This window comes from Amblyomma maculatum, chromosome 1, assembly GCF_055883805.1.
Source record: "Amblyomma maculatum isolate TAMU_Amacu chromosome 1, ASM5588380v1, whole genome shotgun sequence".
NCBI classification, from domain to species: Eukaryota; Metazoa; Arthropoda; class Arachnida; order Ixodida; family Ixodidae; genus Amblyomma; species Amblyomma maculatum.
This window is the reverse complement of record NC_139344.1, coordinates 170,128,683-170,148,437: the sequence shown is the minus strand read 5'-3', so window position 1 is coordinate 170,148,437 and position 19,755 is coordinate 170,128,683. Positions and strand designations below refer to the sequence as shown.

The 19,755-nt window shown below is 46.4% G+C and overlaps 1 protein-coding gene across 3 annotated transcripts in view; it reads right to left on the bottom strand.

The window, feature by feature from the left end:
* Positions 1–19,755, bottom strand: part of LOC146204848 (protein NDNF-like) — a 169,558-nt gene that overhangs the window by 36,512 nt on the left and 113,291 nt on the right. For all 3 annotated transcript variants that reach the window (XM_084589562.1, XM_084589564.1, XM_084589563.1), the window contains one exon: positions 15,676–15,903. In XM_084589562.1, coding sequence (XP_084445688.1) covers positions 15,676–15,884 — 209 coding nt within the window. In that variant the 5' untranslated portion in view covers positions 15,885–15,903. The remainder of the gene's footprint in view (positions 1–15,675; positions 15,904–19,755) is intronic.

Genomic DNA, 19,755 nt, shown 5'->3' with positions numbered 1-19,755 from the left:
GGGAAGAAATAATTTGCTGCTCCGAGAGCGCCAGAGCAGCTGGCTCCAAAGCACGCCTCCACTATCGAGCTGTCACGGGGCAGAATGCCTGCATTTGTCTCGCGAAACGAAAGTTTTTTTACTGCTCGAGGCGGCGTGACAATCGGGCGCGACTCATCGCAGCCGCAGGCAACGTGTCCCGAAACGCGTAGCGGAGACCCCGGAGGGCAACTGCGCGGCGCATGTCCCGTGGTTGTGTTTCGTTTCGCCCGCGATTGTCAGTGAATGCAAAGCCTGGGAACAATGATGGAGCGCGAGCGCTCTGTAAACAAGGTATCGTTGCAGCCCCCCCCCCCCCCCCCCCCTCATCCAAGACCTATCATAGTACGCAAACGGCGAGTAATTGATCATCGAGCTCTCGCTGACATTGCGATAAGATAACAGCACCGCGGGTTGGCTCGTTGGTGTCTGAGAAGGATTCAGTGGTTGTATACATCGTGCGACGGCGCAGGCGTCTTCGTCGAATTACAGTCCGGTATCAACACCGGAGTCAAAGTCCAGCAGCAGCCAGCATTATGTTTCGTTTATAGGGTTTAACGTCCCGAAGCGACGCAGGCTATGATGGACGCCGTAGTGGAGGTCTCCGGAGTAATTTCTATCCCCCTGTGGTTCTTTAACGTGCACTGACATCGCACAGCACATGGGCACCTTGCGTTACGCCTCCATAGAAACGCGGCCGCCGTGGCAGGGATCGAACCCGCGTCCTTGATTTCAGGATTCGAGCGCCCTAGCTGCTGAGCTACAGCAGCGGGGCCGCCAGCCAGCATTACTTCTCTTTGTTAACGCATAAATGCATTCTTGGTTTTGATTTCTTGCTTTGTGCGCTCGCGTCCGTAAATTCTTACATTCGCCCATTGGTTTTTCTCTGCTTGAGTGCCTCGATAGAAGCATCACTTTTAATTAAGTTTTGATCTGAAATAAGATTTCAATGCATGACAGCAGTATCTTAACGGTTTCATGCCTCAAAGCTACAGAAAAAAACAAAATCAGCTTTCCACTTAAATTTTTGTACTAATCAATTAAAAGACACTACAGATCAGAACTCACCGATTTGCTTGTTTTTTCGTCCGGATACGCAACCCGACAACGACACCAGCTAACTTTAACTCCTTTTCGCGTTCGAAATAACTACTTTAATACTCATTCCTTCCACGAACTCTTTCCGATTGGAATAACCTCACTAACAATGAAGTGCTGCAGCCATTACTGGCGTTGTTCTCGCAACATATCACCTAGTTTCTTTATATTGCATTTGTTATTTCACTGCTGGTTGTATATGTTTGGTTTTATTCCTAATTGTGCAGAAGAGCTTCAACTTGCACTGTAATTATTGTTTATTTTTGCCTGTTTTGTTAAACTGCTTAGTTTGTATTCCCACCCTGCTAAAATCCCAACCCTGGGATGGCAGTATAAATAAATAAATAAATAAATAAATAAATAAATAAATAAATAAATAAATAAATAAATAAATAAATAAATAAATAAATAAATAAATAAATAAATAAATAAATAAAATGTATATGGGTGATGCTGAAATGAGCCCCTGCCCCGGGATGACGCGTCTTCCGCGGGGCCTCTGTGGTCAGAGCGCTCGGGAACGTCAGCGCAAATGCTGCCGCGGCGGCTGCGTATAAATGCAAACGTAACGCAAAAGGCACTCGTGTCATCTGCGATACCAGCTAGTGCACGTTAAAGATCCCTAAGACGTCAAATGATTCTAGAGCACTTCTCAGCGGCATCTTTTTTTGTTTTGTGAAACTGAAAATTAGCTTTAAGGAAACCACTCCTTGGTGAACACTCCAAACGCACGCGTGTAAGGGATGAAGGAACTTCAAGAAGGCGGTTGAAGAATGAAGTAGGGCAGTAGCGGAAGGCTCCAGAATAATAGCGAGTTTTAGTATACCGTAATCCGCGATCCGCTACCGCGATCCGCCACCGCGCGTTCTACTGCGCATGCCCAGATCTCCTTGACGCCGATAGATGGCGCCACATACTCGATGTCGGCACATATACCTGCCGCGTCGGGAACAATGAGCTTGTGCGCCCCGCCCAAGCGCGGTAGAGGGTTGCGGTGGCGGATCGCGGATCACGGTAAGCTGAATCTCTCTAATTTCGAACCCCTAGGGATCTTAAAAAGGACACTGAAAGGGAACACAGGTAACGTTCACAGTAGTGTTCCCGAGGAATGGTCTATCAGTCTGGCGTAATTCCCGATTTCCCACTGTCCATTTAACGTGCATTGGCATCGTACAGCATACGAGCGCCTTTTGTTCTTCCGTGTGCTGTGCGATACCAGGCTACGTTAGAAATACCCAGTCCCTCCCTCGCTTTCCTCAAAGCGTGGTGCGAGTGTCCGCCGTGAAGTGAGATAGTTACTGCGCCTTTCATTTATTTTCCCTTCCTTTGCTCAAGAACATTTTTTTTTTTTGTAGAATGGCGCAAGCCGCCACCCCATTATTCGTTATCTGTGAGTTTTCAGTGGCTCTGGCTGGTAACACAACTGATAAGAAATCAACAACTTGGAACAGAGCCCTGTATGTTCTAAACGGTAGTTATGTCAATCCTGTCAATACTGCGAGGAAGAGTTACGTTGTTAATCCAGAAGTGAATTCTTGCTTTTTATATTATGCTCTAAACTTACAAAAAGCGGCCGGTTTTCGTGCTCTTCGGCACATCGAGCGCGACGCGCGGTCGGAAGGCGCCGGCCAAGCACTTTCAACTCTCAAACACTCGGTGGTGCGCGACTGAGTTATAAAGAGTTATTATCAAAGGGACGATAACGGCACGACTTATAATGGTTGGGCACCAGAACAGTACCTATCCAGGACGCGAATAAAGAAAGAATAGTGTTAAATTCCCCATGGAAATTTAAGTTCTGTGAGATAAGGAGCAGGATAGTGAAGACAAATTTGTATAAAGTAAGCGCATTTTAAGTAGCTCTTCGAGCATTTTTTAAGATCCTGTAATGTATGGCTATACTTGCCGCTGACTTGTCGAAGTCGGTTTATCTGAAGCAGACAGAAATCACCTTATACTCATTCGATTTCATGGAACTGTTGGACTGATACCCTAGTTGCGTATAGGCAGTCATCGTAATAAAATTGTGCGACAGTGTCATGATTTTCCGCTGTAAAATCTTGCACAACGCTCCGTAGGTACTACAAGTGCAGTCTCTTTTGGTAAATAAGATTATACCGCAAGCCTTACCGACTCCTGCAGTTTCTTTTTTTTTATATATATATATTGCTCTTTTTCAAATGAGGGCCACCATCGGCCTTTAGTTGAACGCAAAAGTTTGTCTGACCTGCAGTGGCGTGAGAAACTAGTCTATTCAATTTTGATATCGCCTTTTTCCTACTCTTCCTTCTCTCGTTTTACTCGTCGCAAATCACGAACGCACTTCCTGTGTTATTTCCTAAGGGCACACTACAACTCGCCTCTCCATCCCTTCTGCTGCCCCCCCCCCCCCCCCCTTTCCCACTCTTCTCCGGCGTTTCCCCGCTTTGTACCTTACACGCACGCAGTCAGCCACTACATTTCGCAGGCTGCTCTTTCTTCGCTACACTTCTGCCAGCATCCTCCGCGGGCGTCTTTGTCTTCACCGCCGTGTTCGATCTCGAGGAGGCTATAGCACGGCGCCGTGTGGTAAATCACCATCATTTTCCCGTGCGCTTCGTATCACTGGGCCAGCAGGTGCCGTGGCCCACCGGGGATGTATGCTCTATAGCATAATGGAGCCGCACTCACAGACACACACCTTCGGGACGACGCGTGCGTTGTGGATCATCCTCACGAAGCGGCGAATGTCCACTGCGGTATGCGGCTAAGCCACCTCAATTGCCAAGTCGCCGGCTGTGAGGGGCCCGTCCGGCCCTCCCAGAGTACGTCGCATGAAGTTCGGGGCCCCGTTTTATCGCGCGCAACCGCTCGGTGCTGGATGGTCGGTCCCTCGTATATCATGGCCCGATTCAGTGGCCGCCGAAGGTCCAGTGCAGGCCGCCTGCAGGCTGCGCGGTCGGCGCAGGGCGCGGGAGAAAACGACTGATATACGCGTTTTACGAGCCGTCAAGGTATTCCGCGTGGCGAATTCTTTGGCGCAGACCCCGCTGCTGTCCTTTGTTTTGTGGTGAGGATATGAAGCGAGCCGCGGAGGTCGATAGCGTTCCATGAAGAGATATCAACGCTTCGGCACTGCAGAGTCCCGACCGGCATATATGCGGCCACTATACTCGCTTAATGATCTTGTTTGAGAGGCGCAGATAATGAAATATTGGAACGAAACAATAAGCGCTAAGGTGCGCAGATAGAGAGTTACGCGGCCCTGCTTGCGTCACATGTTTCAAGCCCGACCTCGTGACTATGCTATTTAATTAGCTCGAGGCACGGACCCCGTCTTTCCTCCTGTAACGCGGCATCGTCTTAAGAAGCAACATTTACAAGGTGTCCTTATTCCCATTACCAATACTAATGCTGCGCGTACAGTTAATGCCCGACGAGACACATCATAGGAAGTCAAGCGTGGCGCTTCGATGCTCGAGGCCAGACGTCACGCAGGTACCGATGTTGTCAAGACATGCGCGATACAGAAGCACGAGCTTCTTACTGATACCTTCACAGGCTCCCAGTCAAAGTAGGTGGCGTTGGTAAGAGACGTTCAAAACGTTACGAAGAAGACCTCTCTGACCCACTTCCGTACTTGATATGCCTAGGTAAGTAACTGTGGTAGTCACGCGATTGTCCTCAACGTTGGTAAGGAAATTGAAATAATTAAAATATCCCAGGTTCTACAAAAATTGTCTTCTCCCATGCTGCTGGCGTGTGACCCGTAGCCTGAGCGGCCTCGTTATGATGACTTGATGGTGGCGCGTAAACATGCCCCCAATATATGAAAGGGAAGAGAGAGTCCGCAGAAAAAAAATATTTTTTGAGGGGATAGCATATTGGGCTCTTTCAGCCGTAAATCTGTTGCCAAACCCTGAAGCTGAGAACTGCAACATAGGCACAAATCGGAAAAACTACGCAATAAAATAAATATGCCGTCATTGCGGTTCCAACCCAGGCCCTCAGCATGAAAAAGACGGACATGCAATGAACGAATAGGATACGCAGGGCCGTTGCAGTGGTACACCTATAGTGAACGCGATGTTGTACTTGCGTTTGGGATGTGTACCGATGGTAATGTAATAATATTGTTAATTAAAATAATTAAGGCAAGAATTAGTTAAAAAAAAAAAACGTCGCGGAATCGCAAGAAGGTGTTAAAAGAGCTATCGCTTTCGTCAGCTGCCGCCCTATGGCACACTAAACGTGCCGGGCAACGACTGGCGCGGCCATGTCTTGAGGCGAGGTTAAAGAGGGTAGAGAATTGGTTTTGTAAAAAACAAAAAAAAATCGATTATTGTAGTATGTAAGTTTCTGATAGATCATTTTAAGTTTCAGAAACTGCATTGCACTTAGGTATTCAAAGCTTTTTTGATCGTTTTTCGCAGTGACGTCGAACATAGAAAAGAAGTGGGGGGGATTGAAGGGATTTATAAGAATTATTCTCAAAACAACGTTTTTGCACGCTTATGCAATTTTTTTTCGAGAAACAAACTTGTAAGGAAAAAAATTTTTCACACATGTCAGTGCACGCTTTTTACATGAGCATAGGGCAACTTGTATTTTTTATGAACAAAAGAAAGGAGAAAAAAAGCTATAATCAGTCTATTATTCTGTTAAAGTGAATATTTGTAACCTTTGCTGTGTAACAACATTTTCTACTGCCACACCAATTTTCAGGTCTCTTTATTTAGCTGATTCTCAAGAAAAGGCACATAATTTTATAAGAAAAACGAAAAATGCAAAGTCCTATTACAGTTTGGAGCTCTAATGCGAGCTCAGACATTCAGAGGACTAGCTGCTAGCAAATTTCATGGCCGCAGCTTTTATCAGACTCTTCTGCACCACTTTCAGAACACAGTTTTCAAAGTCTCACCTATGTGATTGAAAAAAAAATCCCGTTTTTTATCTTCTGTGGCCTGTTAATTGATGAAGAAAACTGCAAATATCATCTGGCTTTTTATGGGCGAGAGAGCGTGGCACAGTATGTGCTTAAGAAGATCGCAGTACGCATATATCCAGTTAAGATACAATTGTTTTGCAGCATTTACGATTGCCAGGGGCGAAGCGCACCCATCTCAACTGATTGCACGTGCGTATCGTTATATATATATATATATATATATATATATATATATATATATATATATATATATATATATATATATATATATATATATATATATATATATATATATATATATTTCATCGATGTCAGCACGAGGTCTTTTGGCTGCAGAGTGCCATGGCATACCTTTTGGGTGTCGATGAAGGATACAGTGTACGGTGCGCACTAGCTGCCCCAATTAGGCTCTTGCGTATTGCCTCGCCCAGCTTCACGCCACCACTGTAGCATTTATTACAAGGATTACGCAGCGCAGTTGGGGCATGGGTTTCTCTCACAAAACGCCTGCTCCGTAGATACCTCTCGAAGGGTGTAATGATGGGGGTGGAAAGAGGTTGGGGTGCTTCCGTAAGGTATAGAGTTCCCATCTTTGTTAACACTATAGTCGACGCAGAGACTTTCCAGAATGGCACTTACTACTGTTGTCGAAGTACAATACATGCGTGGTACGAAAGATAAACGAAAAAAAGAAAACGGTTGGAGCATTTTAAAATTTAATTGCTAAAGAAATGCTAAAGTTGCATCTTATACTGACGCCTAAATTGATTGTGTTTTATCGTTAATTTTCGTTGGTTTTGTTTACTTCCGTATCTGCCTCTCCTGGAACGTGGAGGCTATAGCCAAGAGGGTTCTACTTAAGCTGAGGACGACGCAGAAGGCTATGGAACGAAAAATGATAGGGGTAACATTAAGAGATAGGAAGCGTGCAGAGTGGGTCAGAGAAATAACTCAAGTTACTGACATTCTAGTGGAAATCAAGAAGAAGAAATGGACATGGGCAGGTCGTGTAGTGCGAAGAGAGGATAACCGATGGTCGCTTAGGGTAACAAACTGGATTCCAAGGGAAGGAAAGCATAGCAGGGGACGGCAGAAAGTTAGGTGGGCGGATGAGGTTAAGAAGTTCGCAGGGGTCACGTGGATGCAGTTAGCACAGAACCGGGTTAATTGGAGAAATATGGGAGAGGCCTTCGCCCTGCAGTGGGTATAATCAGGCTGATGATGATGATCTGCCTCTCGTGCAACAGGTTACGCGTGATTCTAGATTTGTGCCTCATTTCGCAGGCTGCTATAGATTTAGACATGCCATCGCACGTGGCACAGAGACATGTTATAATGCTCGATCTGTCTTCTTTCTTTTTGTCATTTTATATGATTTTTCTCTCGTTGAACGAACATTATTATTTAGCTCAATGTTCTTGCTGTGGAAATCTTTTTTTTTTTTTTTTTTTTTTTTTTTTGTAATCGTCAATCTATAATCAAACATTGAAGGGAAATGCTGTTCAAAATTTCTAATGTGAAGGATATTGTACAACCATTTTGACCAATGAGAATGATGAACGCGCAGTCTTAAAGAGTTCTTTTCTCCTTTCTGCCCTAAAAAATGATGTTAAATCATCATCATCATCATCATCAGCCTGATTATACCCACTGCAGGGCGAAGGCCTCTCCCATATTTCTCCAATTAACCCGGTTCTGTGCTAGCTGCATCCACTTGACCCCTGCGAACTTCTTAATCTCATCCGCCCACCTAACTTTCTGCCGCCCCCTGCTACGCTTTCCTTCCCTTGGAATCCAGTTTGTTACTCTCAGCGACCATCGGGTATCCTCTCTTCGCACTACATGTCCTGCCCATGTCCATTTCTTCTTCTTAATTTCCACTAGAATGTCGTTAACTTGAGTTATTTCTCTGACCCACTCTGCACGCTTTCTATCTCTTAATGTTACCCCTACCATTTTTCGTTCCATAGCCCTCTGGGTTGTCCTCAACTTAAGTAGAACTCTCTTGGTTAGCCTCCACGTTTCAGCCCCATAGGTGAGTACAGGCAAGATGCAACTGTTGTATACTTTCCGCTTGAGCGATACCGGTAAGCTGCTAGTCATAATCTGCGAGTGCTTGCCAAATGCGCTCCATCCCAATCTTATTCTTCTTGTTATTTCCTTTTCATGGTCCGGATCTGCGGTTACTACCTGTCCTAAGTAGATATATTCGCCTACTACTTCCAGTATTTCGCTACCTAATGTAAACTCCTGTTCCTTCCCGAGGCTGTTGAACATTACCTTAGTCTTCTGCATATTGATTTTCAAGCCTACCTTTCTACTTTTCCTGTCTAGGTCATCAATCATTATTTGCAGTTCATCTCCCGAGTTGCTTAGCAAGGCAATGTCATCAGCAAATCGCAGATTACTGAGGTATTCTCCATCTAGCCTTATCCCTAACTGCTCCCATTCCAAGTCTCTGAATACTTCCTCTAAACAAGCTGTGAATAGTACTGGGGAGATTGTGTCTCCTTGCCTAACACCTTTCTTTATGGGAATTTTGTTACTTTCTTTATGCAGAACTATGGTTGCTGTGCAGCCACTATATATATCTTCCAGCACTTTCACGTACGGCTCGTCTACCCCCTGATTTCGCAATGCCTGCATCACCGCCGAGGTTTCAACTGAGTCAAATGCTTTTTCGTAATCAATGAATGCTATGTATAAGGGCTGGTTATATTCCGCGCATTTTTCTATCACCTTATTGATGGTATGGATATGATCGATAGTAGAGTACCGTTTCCGAAACCCTGCTTGATCCTTTGCATGATTGCAGTCTAAGGTTGTCCTGATTCTATTAGCGATTACCTTAGTAAATACCTTATACGTAACAGACAGTAAGCTGATTGGTCTGTAATTTTTAAGGTCCTTAGAGTCCCCTTTCTTGTGAATGAGGATAATGTTTGCATTCTTCCATGCTTCCGGTACCGTCGATGACACCAGGCACTGCGTATACAGGGTGGCCAGTTTTTCTAGCACGATATCCCCCCCGTCCTTCAGCAAATCTGTAGTTATCTGATCCTCTCCAGCTGATTTCCCCCTTTTCATAGTTTCTAGTGCTTTCTTGACCTCGTCCTTCGTCACTGGTGGAACGTCTGACTGTTTTTCCCTACCGCCAATCTCATTACGGTCCTGACTATTTTGGCTGCTGTAGAGATCTGTATAGAACTCCTCGGCTACTTTGACTATCTTGTCCATATTAGTGATGACGTTGCCCGCCTTGTCCTTTATCGCATACATCTGGTTTTTGCCTATGCCCAATTTCTTCTTTACCGCTTTAAGGCTTCCCCCGTTCTTTACAGCATGCTCAATTTTCTCCATGTTATATTTCCTTATATCGGCCACCTTGCGCTTATTGATTAGCTTTGATATCTCGGCCAATTTGATCTGGTCTGTTGGATTGGAAGCTTTCATACTCTGCCGTTTCTTAATCAAATCTTTCGTCTCCTTAGACAGCTTATCGGTATCCTCTCTAACTATCCTACCGCCTACTTCTACCGCGCACTCAGTAATGATATCTCTGAAATTATTGTTCCTTGCCTCTAGGGTAATGTCGCCATCCTCAGTTAGAGCTGAATACCTATTCTGTAGCGAGATCCTGAACTCTTCTGCCCTCCCCCTCACCGCTAATTCGTTGATGGGTTTCTTTCTTACTAATCTATTGCGTTCCTTCTTCAGATTTAGGCTAATTCGGGACCTCACCATCCTGTGGTCACTACATCGAACTTTCCCGATTACCTCTACATCCTGCACAATGGCGGGGGTTGAACACATTATGAAGTCGATTTCATTTTTAGTCTCTCCGTTAGGACTTTTCCATGTCCATTTTCGGTTCTTCCGTTTGCTAAAGAAGGTATTCATGATTCGTAAGTTATTGCGCTCTGCAAACTCAACTAGTAACTCCCCCCTGCTATTCCTAGAACCAATGCCATAGTCACCTACTGCCTTGCCTCCTGCCTGTTTTTTCCCTACCTTGGCATTGAAGTCGCCCATTAGTACAGTATACTGCGTCTTTACTTTTCGCATTGCCGATTCTACATCTTCATAGAAGCTTTCAACTGCCTGGTCATCATAACTACATGTAGGTGCATAGGCCTGTACAACCTTCAGTTTATACCGCTTATTAAGCCTAATTACGATGCCTTCAACCCTCTCATTAATACTATAGAATTCATCTATATTACCCGCTATATACTTATTGACAAGGAAACCTACTCCTAGTTGTCGCCTCTCTGGTAAACCTCGATAACACAGTACATGCCCATCCTTCAGTACAGTATATGCCTCATTCGGCCTCCTAGCCTCACTAAGCCCTATGACATCCCATTTCATGCCCTCTAGTTCCTCTAGCAGCACTGCTAAACTAGCTTCACTAGCTAGGGTTCTAGCATTAAACGTTGCCAGGGTCAGTTTCCAATGGCGGCCTGTCCAGCGGAGCCAGGCTTTCTTAGCACCCCCTGCTGCGTCACAGGTCTGACTGCCGCCGTGGTCAGTTGTTCCGCAGCCGCTGGTGACTGAGGGCCGAGGTTTTATGGAGCTTATCATAGGAGGTTGTGGCCAATTACTGCACCAGGGTGGCCAACTCCTGTTCTGGTGAGGGAGTGCGTTGCCGGAGGTGTTCACCGGCATCAGGTCGCACCCCAAACCTGTATATGCGATTCCATCGACACGCGGATTTTTTTTTTTTTTTTTTTGTCATCCGGTGGAGAATTGCGCGGCACCGGGATTTGAACCCCGGTCCTCTTGCATGCAAGGCGGATGTTCTACCGCTACGCCACCGCATGTTAAATGGTGAATATTAAAAAAATAAATTTGTCGCCGGCAAACGTGTCGTTGCAACCAGCAATTACTTTTTTTCCTCATTTTTCCACAAAACACAAATTCCCGTTTCTTATTTGTGGGTTTATCTCCTCTCCCCGATTTCCCCTGTATTCCATCGTTAATTTTTTGTTCTGCGCATGAGTCACTCGTGCTTTGGTAGGAATGAATTACGACGAAGCTGTTCCCTCATAATGCTCGTCCATAGTTTAACTAGTTTATAATGATAAGCTTTAATGTTTAGTCAGTATAGTAATGAGCCAACTAATAAGTATCGCGACTGGCGCGAAACGCTCTTCATTTAGTTGCTTGCAAGGCCGCATTAAGGGACTTCAGGAACGCAGGCGCGGGCTTCGCAAAGCTATGCAATTCATTCTCGCCCACGCCCAATCCCTCCCCCCCCCCCCCTTTTTTTTTTTTTTTTTGATTTGCCGCGTAGCTGCAGCCGCAAAAGAGCAGCTTTATCAGCCTCTCACCTGCACTGTCAGCAGAACAACCAGAGAAAGATAGCGACATAAAAAGAAACCGCGCGTGCTTTAACACGTAATTCGGATGAAATGTTGAACAAAATAATATATATTGGCTAACAGATTAAACGGACCGCCCTTTGAAGCGAAGCTGAAGTCAGGAAAGTAACAAAACAGCCCATTTTAAAAAGCCCACCGTATAAAGCGTGCTCGAGCACTTAAGAGCGATGTTTCAGTTAACTATATGAGGGCTAATTGCAGCAACGACGCGAACATGTCGAATGAAAAAGTAAAAAAAAAAAAAAAAAAAAGAATAAAAGGTACTATAAAGTTAAATCTCATATGAGTCAAGCACAAATATCTTGCATTTTGATAGTTCATTTATTTCACCTTTACTTTTATCTTTTGGGTGCGTGATTTTTATTTTCCGTTTACATTTCTTCCCCCAAAGGCGCTCGCGCGGCGGCGCGGGCTTACGATTCTAATATCGTCCTTTAGCTTTTCTCCCTTAACTCCACGAAAGCGTGCTGGCAGGTGTGTCTGACTGCGTCGGTAAGAGTAGAAGCCCAGCCGCGAGCGAAAAACTGCTACACTTGCACAGCTTAGGCACACCGCGTGGGAGGAGAGGATGAAATGTACGAGAACCGTTTCTTTCGCTCTGTATAACAAAATGGCTTCTTCTTTTTGTTCCCTTTCTAGCTCTCCCTCTTACCTTTTCATTTCTTCGCGCCGCAACGCGAAAGAGGTCTCGTTCGGATGTCCCTCTCGAATTTCAATGAAAGCAAAATCTGCAGCGCGAAAGCCTCTCTGTGCGCTGGAAGCTTGCCTATTTCTCAACGTCTTCTTGAATGGAGAGGCCTGAAATACGTCCGACCTAGAAACACGGCTTTGTCGCTCGACTTTCTTTTTATTTTCTCCTTCATCTTCTTGTCACACGCACGCAAAGTGTTGCAGCAACCCAGGGAAAGCGCGTAGCCACGTCTCTTCGGAAAACGTGTCATGCGTGAGTAGGGGTTACTGCTTGCGCAAACCATTCTCTTGGACAGCCCAAAGGCGCGGGAAAAGAAACAGTGAAACAAGTTCGAAACTAAACAGATAATATCGCTGAAGGAGAGGGGGGGGGGGGGGGATGAAAACATGGATTAGGCTGGCGTATGCTGCGGAGTGTCAGAAAAAAAAAACAAAAAAAAAAAAAACGAAACGTCGGCTAGAAAGTCACAGAATAAAAGAGAGAATGCTCGAGAGCACATGCAACGCCAGCACTCGTACTGTCGTAACTACACAAAGGTGAAGCATGTAGTCGCAAGCTTAATAATGCGCGGTACAACGCTATCGAGAGATTCACCAGCTGAGCGTTTAAGATAAAAAAAAAAAAATAAGGATATAAGATGAGAATCACTGAAAGGATGGCTTGCTTTTTTTAAGGGGTGTCGCGATAGACACGACAACACTCTCGCGCTTCACATACGTGCATGCTGCTCCAATGACAACCGAAAGTACTACCTGCTCAATCCAAACCCCAAAGTTCTAGTAAACCACCAGCACTCGATCGTCGGAGGCTTTCTTTGCGTTACTGTCTGCAATGACGATTTGCAAGGTCAGTATAGTGCGTCATAGCGGCCTAGGTGGAGAACCATGTATGCAAAGACTTCAGAATAACGACTTCAAACATACGCAGACAGATGAGCGTTCTTCTCAAAAGATCGGACCGGAATGCGAAGCGGACCGCTTTCGTAGTCTCCTTCAAAATCGCGTCTCCACTTCGCTTAATCTGGGGTACTACGTACGCTTTATCGCCCCACGGAGGGAAAAAACCAGCCCCGGAAGTGCCGCGAAGCATTCTCGTTGATGTAGGACGGCCGCTGATACAACATCCGCCAGCAATGCTAAAAAGCGGGAGCGACGTCTGCCTTCGTTCTCCGGCTTCACGGGCGTAAATTATAGCCGGCGGTGAAGTCGAGTTCCATAATTTCTGATTATTTCGGTGTAATGCACTTGCATTCACGCCCCTTTCATTTAAGCCAGTAATCTAAAGGCAGCAAGTTGTCATTCTCAGACAGACATGTGACCATGTGACGAAGTGAACAGGAAGGCAAACAAAGGCGAAAGTCATGCCACAGTTGGCACCGGAAAAGAGGGCAAAAGTTTTAGCACAGCCCGAAACTCGAGCAACTTTGATACTACTCCAGTCCCCGCACACGCACGGTACAGGCAGAAAGGTTCGTCCAAGTCGTTTCTTCCGTGGTGCGAACTAGCTCTTCCGAGAAACAGTGTGCAAGTTTCGGACAAGGTAGTGTAAGATGTTGGATATCAGCGAGGAAAATCCCAAACCTCGTGCGCATTGGATGCTTAGCCATCTCAGGGAGAACACGAAGGGAATCTGGCGCCGTGGGCATTATACCCTCGAACGTATGGAATGGAAGTGAAAGCGAGAGAGGTCTTATTGCGTTTTGGATCAAGGATAGTTCTTTCCTTGGGTAGTTTAATCATTGCGATGTTTGCGTGCAGTGTACGGAAAGAAAGCAGTACTTGTTTGGGAGCCCACATTCTTCGTGTGCCCAGTCCCCCGGCTGACATAACATATGTATTATTTCGTAAATCTGCTTGACACGGGCATGAAGCCATTGTTGCATTATGATTAGTCGGTTTTGTAATGGAACTCATGTGGCGCTCACAAAGCAGCCGGAATCAGTGTATTTACTTAACCAATATGTGCTTGAACTAGAACCCTGCACGGGCCTATACTTATGAGGCACGATCCCAGGCTGAAGTGCGGCCCAGGCCCGTGGCTTCAAGCTCGCACTCGGCCCGAACTGCTAAATTTACACTTTACTAATCCCGACCCAGCCCGCTGAGTTCAGCGAGTCCCAGCCCGAGCCTGCCGCGGTCCTCTCCCGCAGCAGCCCAAGGGGTAAATTGTTGACTGTACGCAAATAGACTCCTACTGTACCAATAAAGAAGTGGCTGTAAAAAGCGCACAGATAGCAACAAGTCTTGATGATATTGGTTTGGTAACCACAAAATTAAGGGTTCGCCCACAGTACTTTTTCAACAGTATAGTGTTACCTACAAATGGCTCTGGCGTTACGGAACGAAACTAAAAGGGTTGCATACGAGCGCAATAATGTATACTTTGTACTACCATTAGACCTTTAATCAGACTGATTTCTTACGGCTCACGATGTCTAAATAGAAAACTGTCCTCGAATCCGTAGCAATAACATTTTTTTAGTTTAAGTTGAATGGGGGTTGAATTTAAGGCTGCAATGGGACGCGTTTCAATGGACACAAAAAGTAAGAACCGCAGTAGGCATGCTGCGCAGTATCTGTTAAAAGAACCGGAGGGGCATAAAACAATATCCTCTTCCCCAGCGGCGCTTCCCATAGCGTATATATAGATGCGTGTTAGGGAGGTAAAGGCACGCAATCTATGACGTCGTTGGGGCTGCCCTTTAAGCAATCGAACTAAGGATTCTCCGGTAGTTTTTGTTATGTCCAGTCGCGAGTGCCATTTGGTAGAACCGAGGGCGTGTGCTCGCTTGTAGTTGAAATAGCCCAGCTAGCGGCACACTTTACTAAGCGAACGAACACTCTCAAATGAACCATGTATCGGGCCTTACAACGCTCCAGTGAGAACGCCTTCGTATAAAGGAGACCGTTGCTGAATTTTGAACCTGCATGCGAGGGCGGTCTTTCTCTGCTGCTCTTCAGTCCCTGAAAAGTGTCATTTTACTTCATTTGTATCATTCAATGCGGCCAGGCGTGCCCTTCCAAAGTTATTTCAACATTGCATTGTGAGAGATGCGGATTAATTTCGGCCTCCAAATGACGTAGTTGATTTACCTCTCATTTTGCGTCAGCCAAGAAATCTGGCAATATTTTACAGTTCGGAATTTTTTTTATTTCCAAGACATTCCAGAAAAAAACAAAAAGAAACGCACAGTTTGTAGCTCTTATTACGCGAGGAAAGTAATTACATCAGGCATCGAACATTAAGTAAATAAGCAATGAGCGTCTTTTTTTTTTTTTTTAGACCATTATCAAAGCATTCTTCCATTGGTTTTTCAACTATAGAACGTCTGTACTTCACCCTGCAAAGAGAAATCAAAAGCCGGACGCCGGTCTTACATGTACGGGACCGGGCCAGGCATGAGCCCGCAGCTTCAAGCCCGGCTCACTCCCGGTCCGAGCCCGTGCAGCGCTTTAGCTCGAAGTAGCACGGTAGAGCGTACTGCGCGCACTCCCGTGCGGGAAATGATGCAAATATATTGCTGTGGTCCGGGCAGTATAGGTCACTGTGGTGCATACCTTCTGATCTGGTCCTTGAAGACGAAAACGCTCACTTCGCCGTTCTCAGGAACTACGTTGTTGTCGTAGAAAAGCTCGGGCCGGTGCTTGGCGAAGTGGAAAGGTCTCTGCGATTCTGGCCTGGACGGCGAGGAAGGCCGCCGCAGGTCCACCGCCACGGCCACCTCTCCGCGCAGCAGGAGACACAGCAGCAACGCCAGCCACGGCATGGTGCGGCAAAATATTAAGCTGTCAGAGAAGAGAGATAAATAAGCATGCGAATTACCTGCACATTACTACCAACAATACTAACAATACTATCTCGAGCAATACCCAGTAACGTCACAGACCAGTTTTGATAGAAAGTAGCTTTCTCGGGACGAGGGCATGTTGTGATGGAAACATGCGAGAGGGGTTTAAAAGGCAGATAACAAAACGGCAAAAATGATGATGATGGTGTGTGTGTGTGTGTGTGTGTGTGTGTGTGTGTGTGTGTGTGTGTGTGTGTGTGTGTGTGTGCGCGTGCGTGTGTGTTTGTGTGTGCGTGCGTGCGTGCGTGCGTGCGTGTGTGTGTGTGTGTGTGTGTGTGTGTGCGTGTGTGTGTGTGTGTGTGTGTGTGTGTGTGCGTGCGTGCGTGCGTGCGTGCGTGCGTGCGTGCGTGCGTGCGCGCGCCTGCTGTCGTCTTTAGACTTAGCGCCTTCATTTCTTTGGCCAGTTAGGTCTGAGCAACTGTAGCAAGATCGAGTGTTACTCGTACAGATTTTGCCATCGCGCACGCTAAGGAGCATCAGCGACACCCTGCGACGGTGGGGTTAGACAGGGCGTTTTTCAACTCTTCTTCCTTTTCAGTCGCAAGGAGAGTTGCTTCCAAACTGTTATGCAAAATCCAATTTATTTATTTATTTGGTCATAGTCCAGTTCCACTAAGAGTTGAAACATTTCCCTGCCCAAAGTAAACTTCGAGTTGAGGAGTGAGCAGGGTCACTGATATGAATGAAGGCCTCAGATTTAAACAGCACAGAAAAACCGGAAGCAACATTAAACTCTGCTTGTCGCTCCTATTCCAATCGTTTAATTTGAATGATAGCGCATAATGATCAATTCTGCGCGATTGGTAGCTTCCGGACAAGTGAACTTATGCAGTATGTCAAAAAAGAAGTGTTTTAAGGATAGCGTTTTTTAGTCAGCCACATGAGCGAGTGTTCTCAAGCATCCAGCGAGGCTGTCAACGCGGATCTGTAGTAACGAGCATGGCATACATGAAGGCCCCCTCGTCTCGCGTCGACTTCACTTAGCAACAACGATATTATCAAGATTCCTCAACATCGACACTTGACTGTGTAGATGCAAACGACAACTCCGCGCAGCGTAGACTGTCGACAGGTGCCTGTCTGTATAGCTTTCTTTCCGCCGTTACTGAGGAGACCCGCTGATCCTTTCTGAAGGTAACTGCCACGTTATTAAGTATTCCGTGCCACCTGAAGTTTGCGGAGCGGGTTTGCTCTTCGACCGCCCGGGATCGCCTTAGACCTGCACTGAGTAGTAGTCCAAAGCACTTTGCGCGAGCAATTCATTTTTTAATAATCAAAAGGTTCAGCATAGATAGTTGTATAACGTCGGATACTTCTTTATGACATAATTCCGCATAAAACGCATATTCTGGACTTTTATGCTTCTGCCTATATCTCGGCCAGCTAGGTTCGGAATCAACGCACGAACGGGGAAAGACAAATTGCCAACTGGAACGTTCCCAGGAGCCATTTACGAGATACGTGCACTGACTGCCATAAAGTTTAGAGAGGCGGAAAGAAGTTCTCAAGACAGCTCAGAAAGCACGAACGTAACGTTAGAAACAATAATTACATGACGAACTTTATTGAGAAGCACCCACAAGGAGATACCTTTATAAAATTGACAGGGCAACACCGCTATCTCACAGTAAATGAAGCGAGCGTGTTATCTCAGCGCCTGCCGGGACCACTTATTATATGAAGCCGATGCTAGCTGCGATGAACCAGAGAGAAGAAAATATGCTGGCTGTTTACGCACGCTCATCAGGTATTGCGTGCATAAGTGGTTCTGATTTTTGTTCTACTCAGTGAACAAGGAACCCGCAGGTGGTCCCGAAATGCCGATCCTTTCGAAGGTTGGTCGGTGAAAGTGATTGCCTTAATCTTACGCCTGACCAGGCGAACTTTCCTCGAGCCCTTGTTTTTACGCCAAGCCTGACCACTCACCACCTGCTTGGCGGGAAATAAATATAAATACAACGTTTACTAGTAAAGGAAGGCAGTTGCCGTGCGCCCTTGAATATTTTTGGGCAATTTCACACCCAGTATGCAATATGAATTCATAACCTATAGAAAATAACGTTGCATGCTTCTGCTACTGGCCGGGAACTGGTATAGGCAAACCCAAAATGTGTCTAATCTTAATCTTTCGCGAAGAGTTGGTAGAAAGATCATTCGTTTAGAAGTGCAGAGCATGCATCAGCAGTAATTGAAAGCAAACTGCGGGAATCTTCGATCTTTCACTGTGGAAGCGTACGGTTGGGCTTTGTTTGTTTTTAGAGAGAGGGAGGGCTCGCAAATATTCTTTCTTTGCCGAGCGCAGAATTTCTTTTTTTCAACATCTCATAAGCTGCATAAAATTGGGCTGATTGTCTCAGTACTCGTGATAGAGTGTGCGAAAAAAGAAGCAAGAGAGCGGGCATCATCGGCTTTCAAAGAATTAAATAAATGTCAGAAATGATGGCTAAACGCGTCGAAGGCAGCAGACAGTGCTGCGTGCAATCTCAACCAGCCAAACTTCGCCACCCTGAACAACGGTCCACGCCTATCAGCGTCGCAAAGCCAACGAGTCGTGAACGTACGTCAAACTGTCACCGAGTGCGTTTGAGGCAGCACTCCGTGAACAGTCTATCAGATTGGTTCCTCAACGAGGCGAAAGGCTGGCGCTCTCTTACAGCCGGGCACAGTCTCCCGCACCGTACATGGTCAAACCAGAGCCGCGCTCCGGAGGTCTAAAAGTGCTCCGCAAGACGACGGGTCTCCTGGCTGCCGCAGTGACGGACTCCCGACGTTGACGACATCGCGCGAGAAGAGCTCACGATGTCGTCCGCTGTCACGGGTTTATGTCAGCTACGTCACAGCGTCGTCAGGGCAGAAGACGCGGGGCGCATTCTTTTTGAACACAGGGAGCGGAGGTCTATTTGGCTCGCGCACGCTGTGAGATACCGCCGGTCGCAGCTTCCGGCAGCAGCGCTATCTGGCGTGCGGACTGGTCGCCCAATACCGGTTTCGATATCGCGCGTACACGTGATCCTGCGCGGCAGCACGTCTGGAATTCTCCAATGCTGAAAATCGTGACCTTTTTGCCCGAGAAAAGCAGTGCCGGCTCCGACGCGAGCAACGGGAAGCCCGCTGCTGCGTGTTAGCCACGCTGAGCGATATATACACGTTTCTCGGCGGGAGCCTCCCCACCGCGCATTTTCATTTCATCCAAGTGCAGCGATGCGCCCGCGTTTCTTCCTTTTTTTTAAACGACGCAGCAAGTACATGGCGCCGGGTTAATGGTATCAACATTGATATATTCTCGTTTTTTTTTTTTTTTTTTTTTTTTTTTTATATACAGATCGGCCGGTCTCATTTATTTCTCCGCGAGGACAGCGCGCGGATAGTCCGCAGCATCGCCAGTGTACGCGTAGGAAGCTGGAAACGCATCTAAGGTTGGGGAGAAAATCGCGCTCCCGGAACTCTGCGAAAATACGTTGCGCATGACTCAACGTGGGCGCTGAATCATCCACGCGGCGCAATATGTGCGCGTTCGTGCCAGTGATCCCGAGATCACGATCCGCTTCAAAAATAGGTCATCCGGCCAAAGCACGCCATATATCTACCGCAGTCACTCAGCGACCGCAAAATTCTGCTAAAAAAGAAAATAGAACAATGGATCAGTCACTAATTAAAGCGTCAGACCCCCTGGCGTTAAAGCAGCATTGTTGCAGGCGAAATACGTAACTTTCGGTGCACTGAGATGATGCAAAGTTGACCAATGTCAAGGGGCCCAAATAAAGCCAGAGCGAACTTTGGAAGGTAAGCA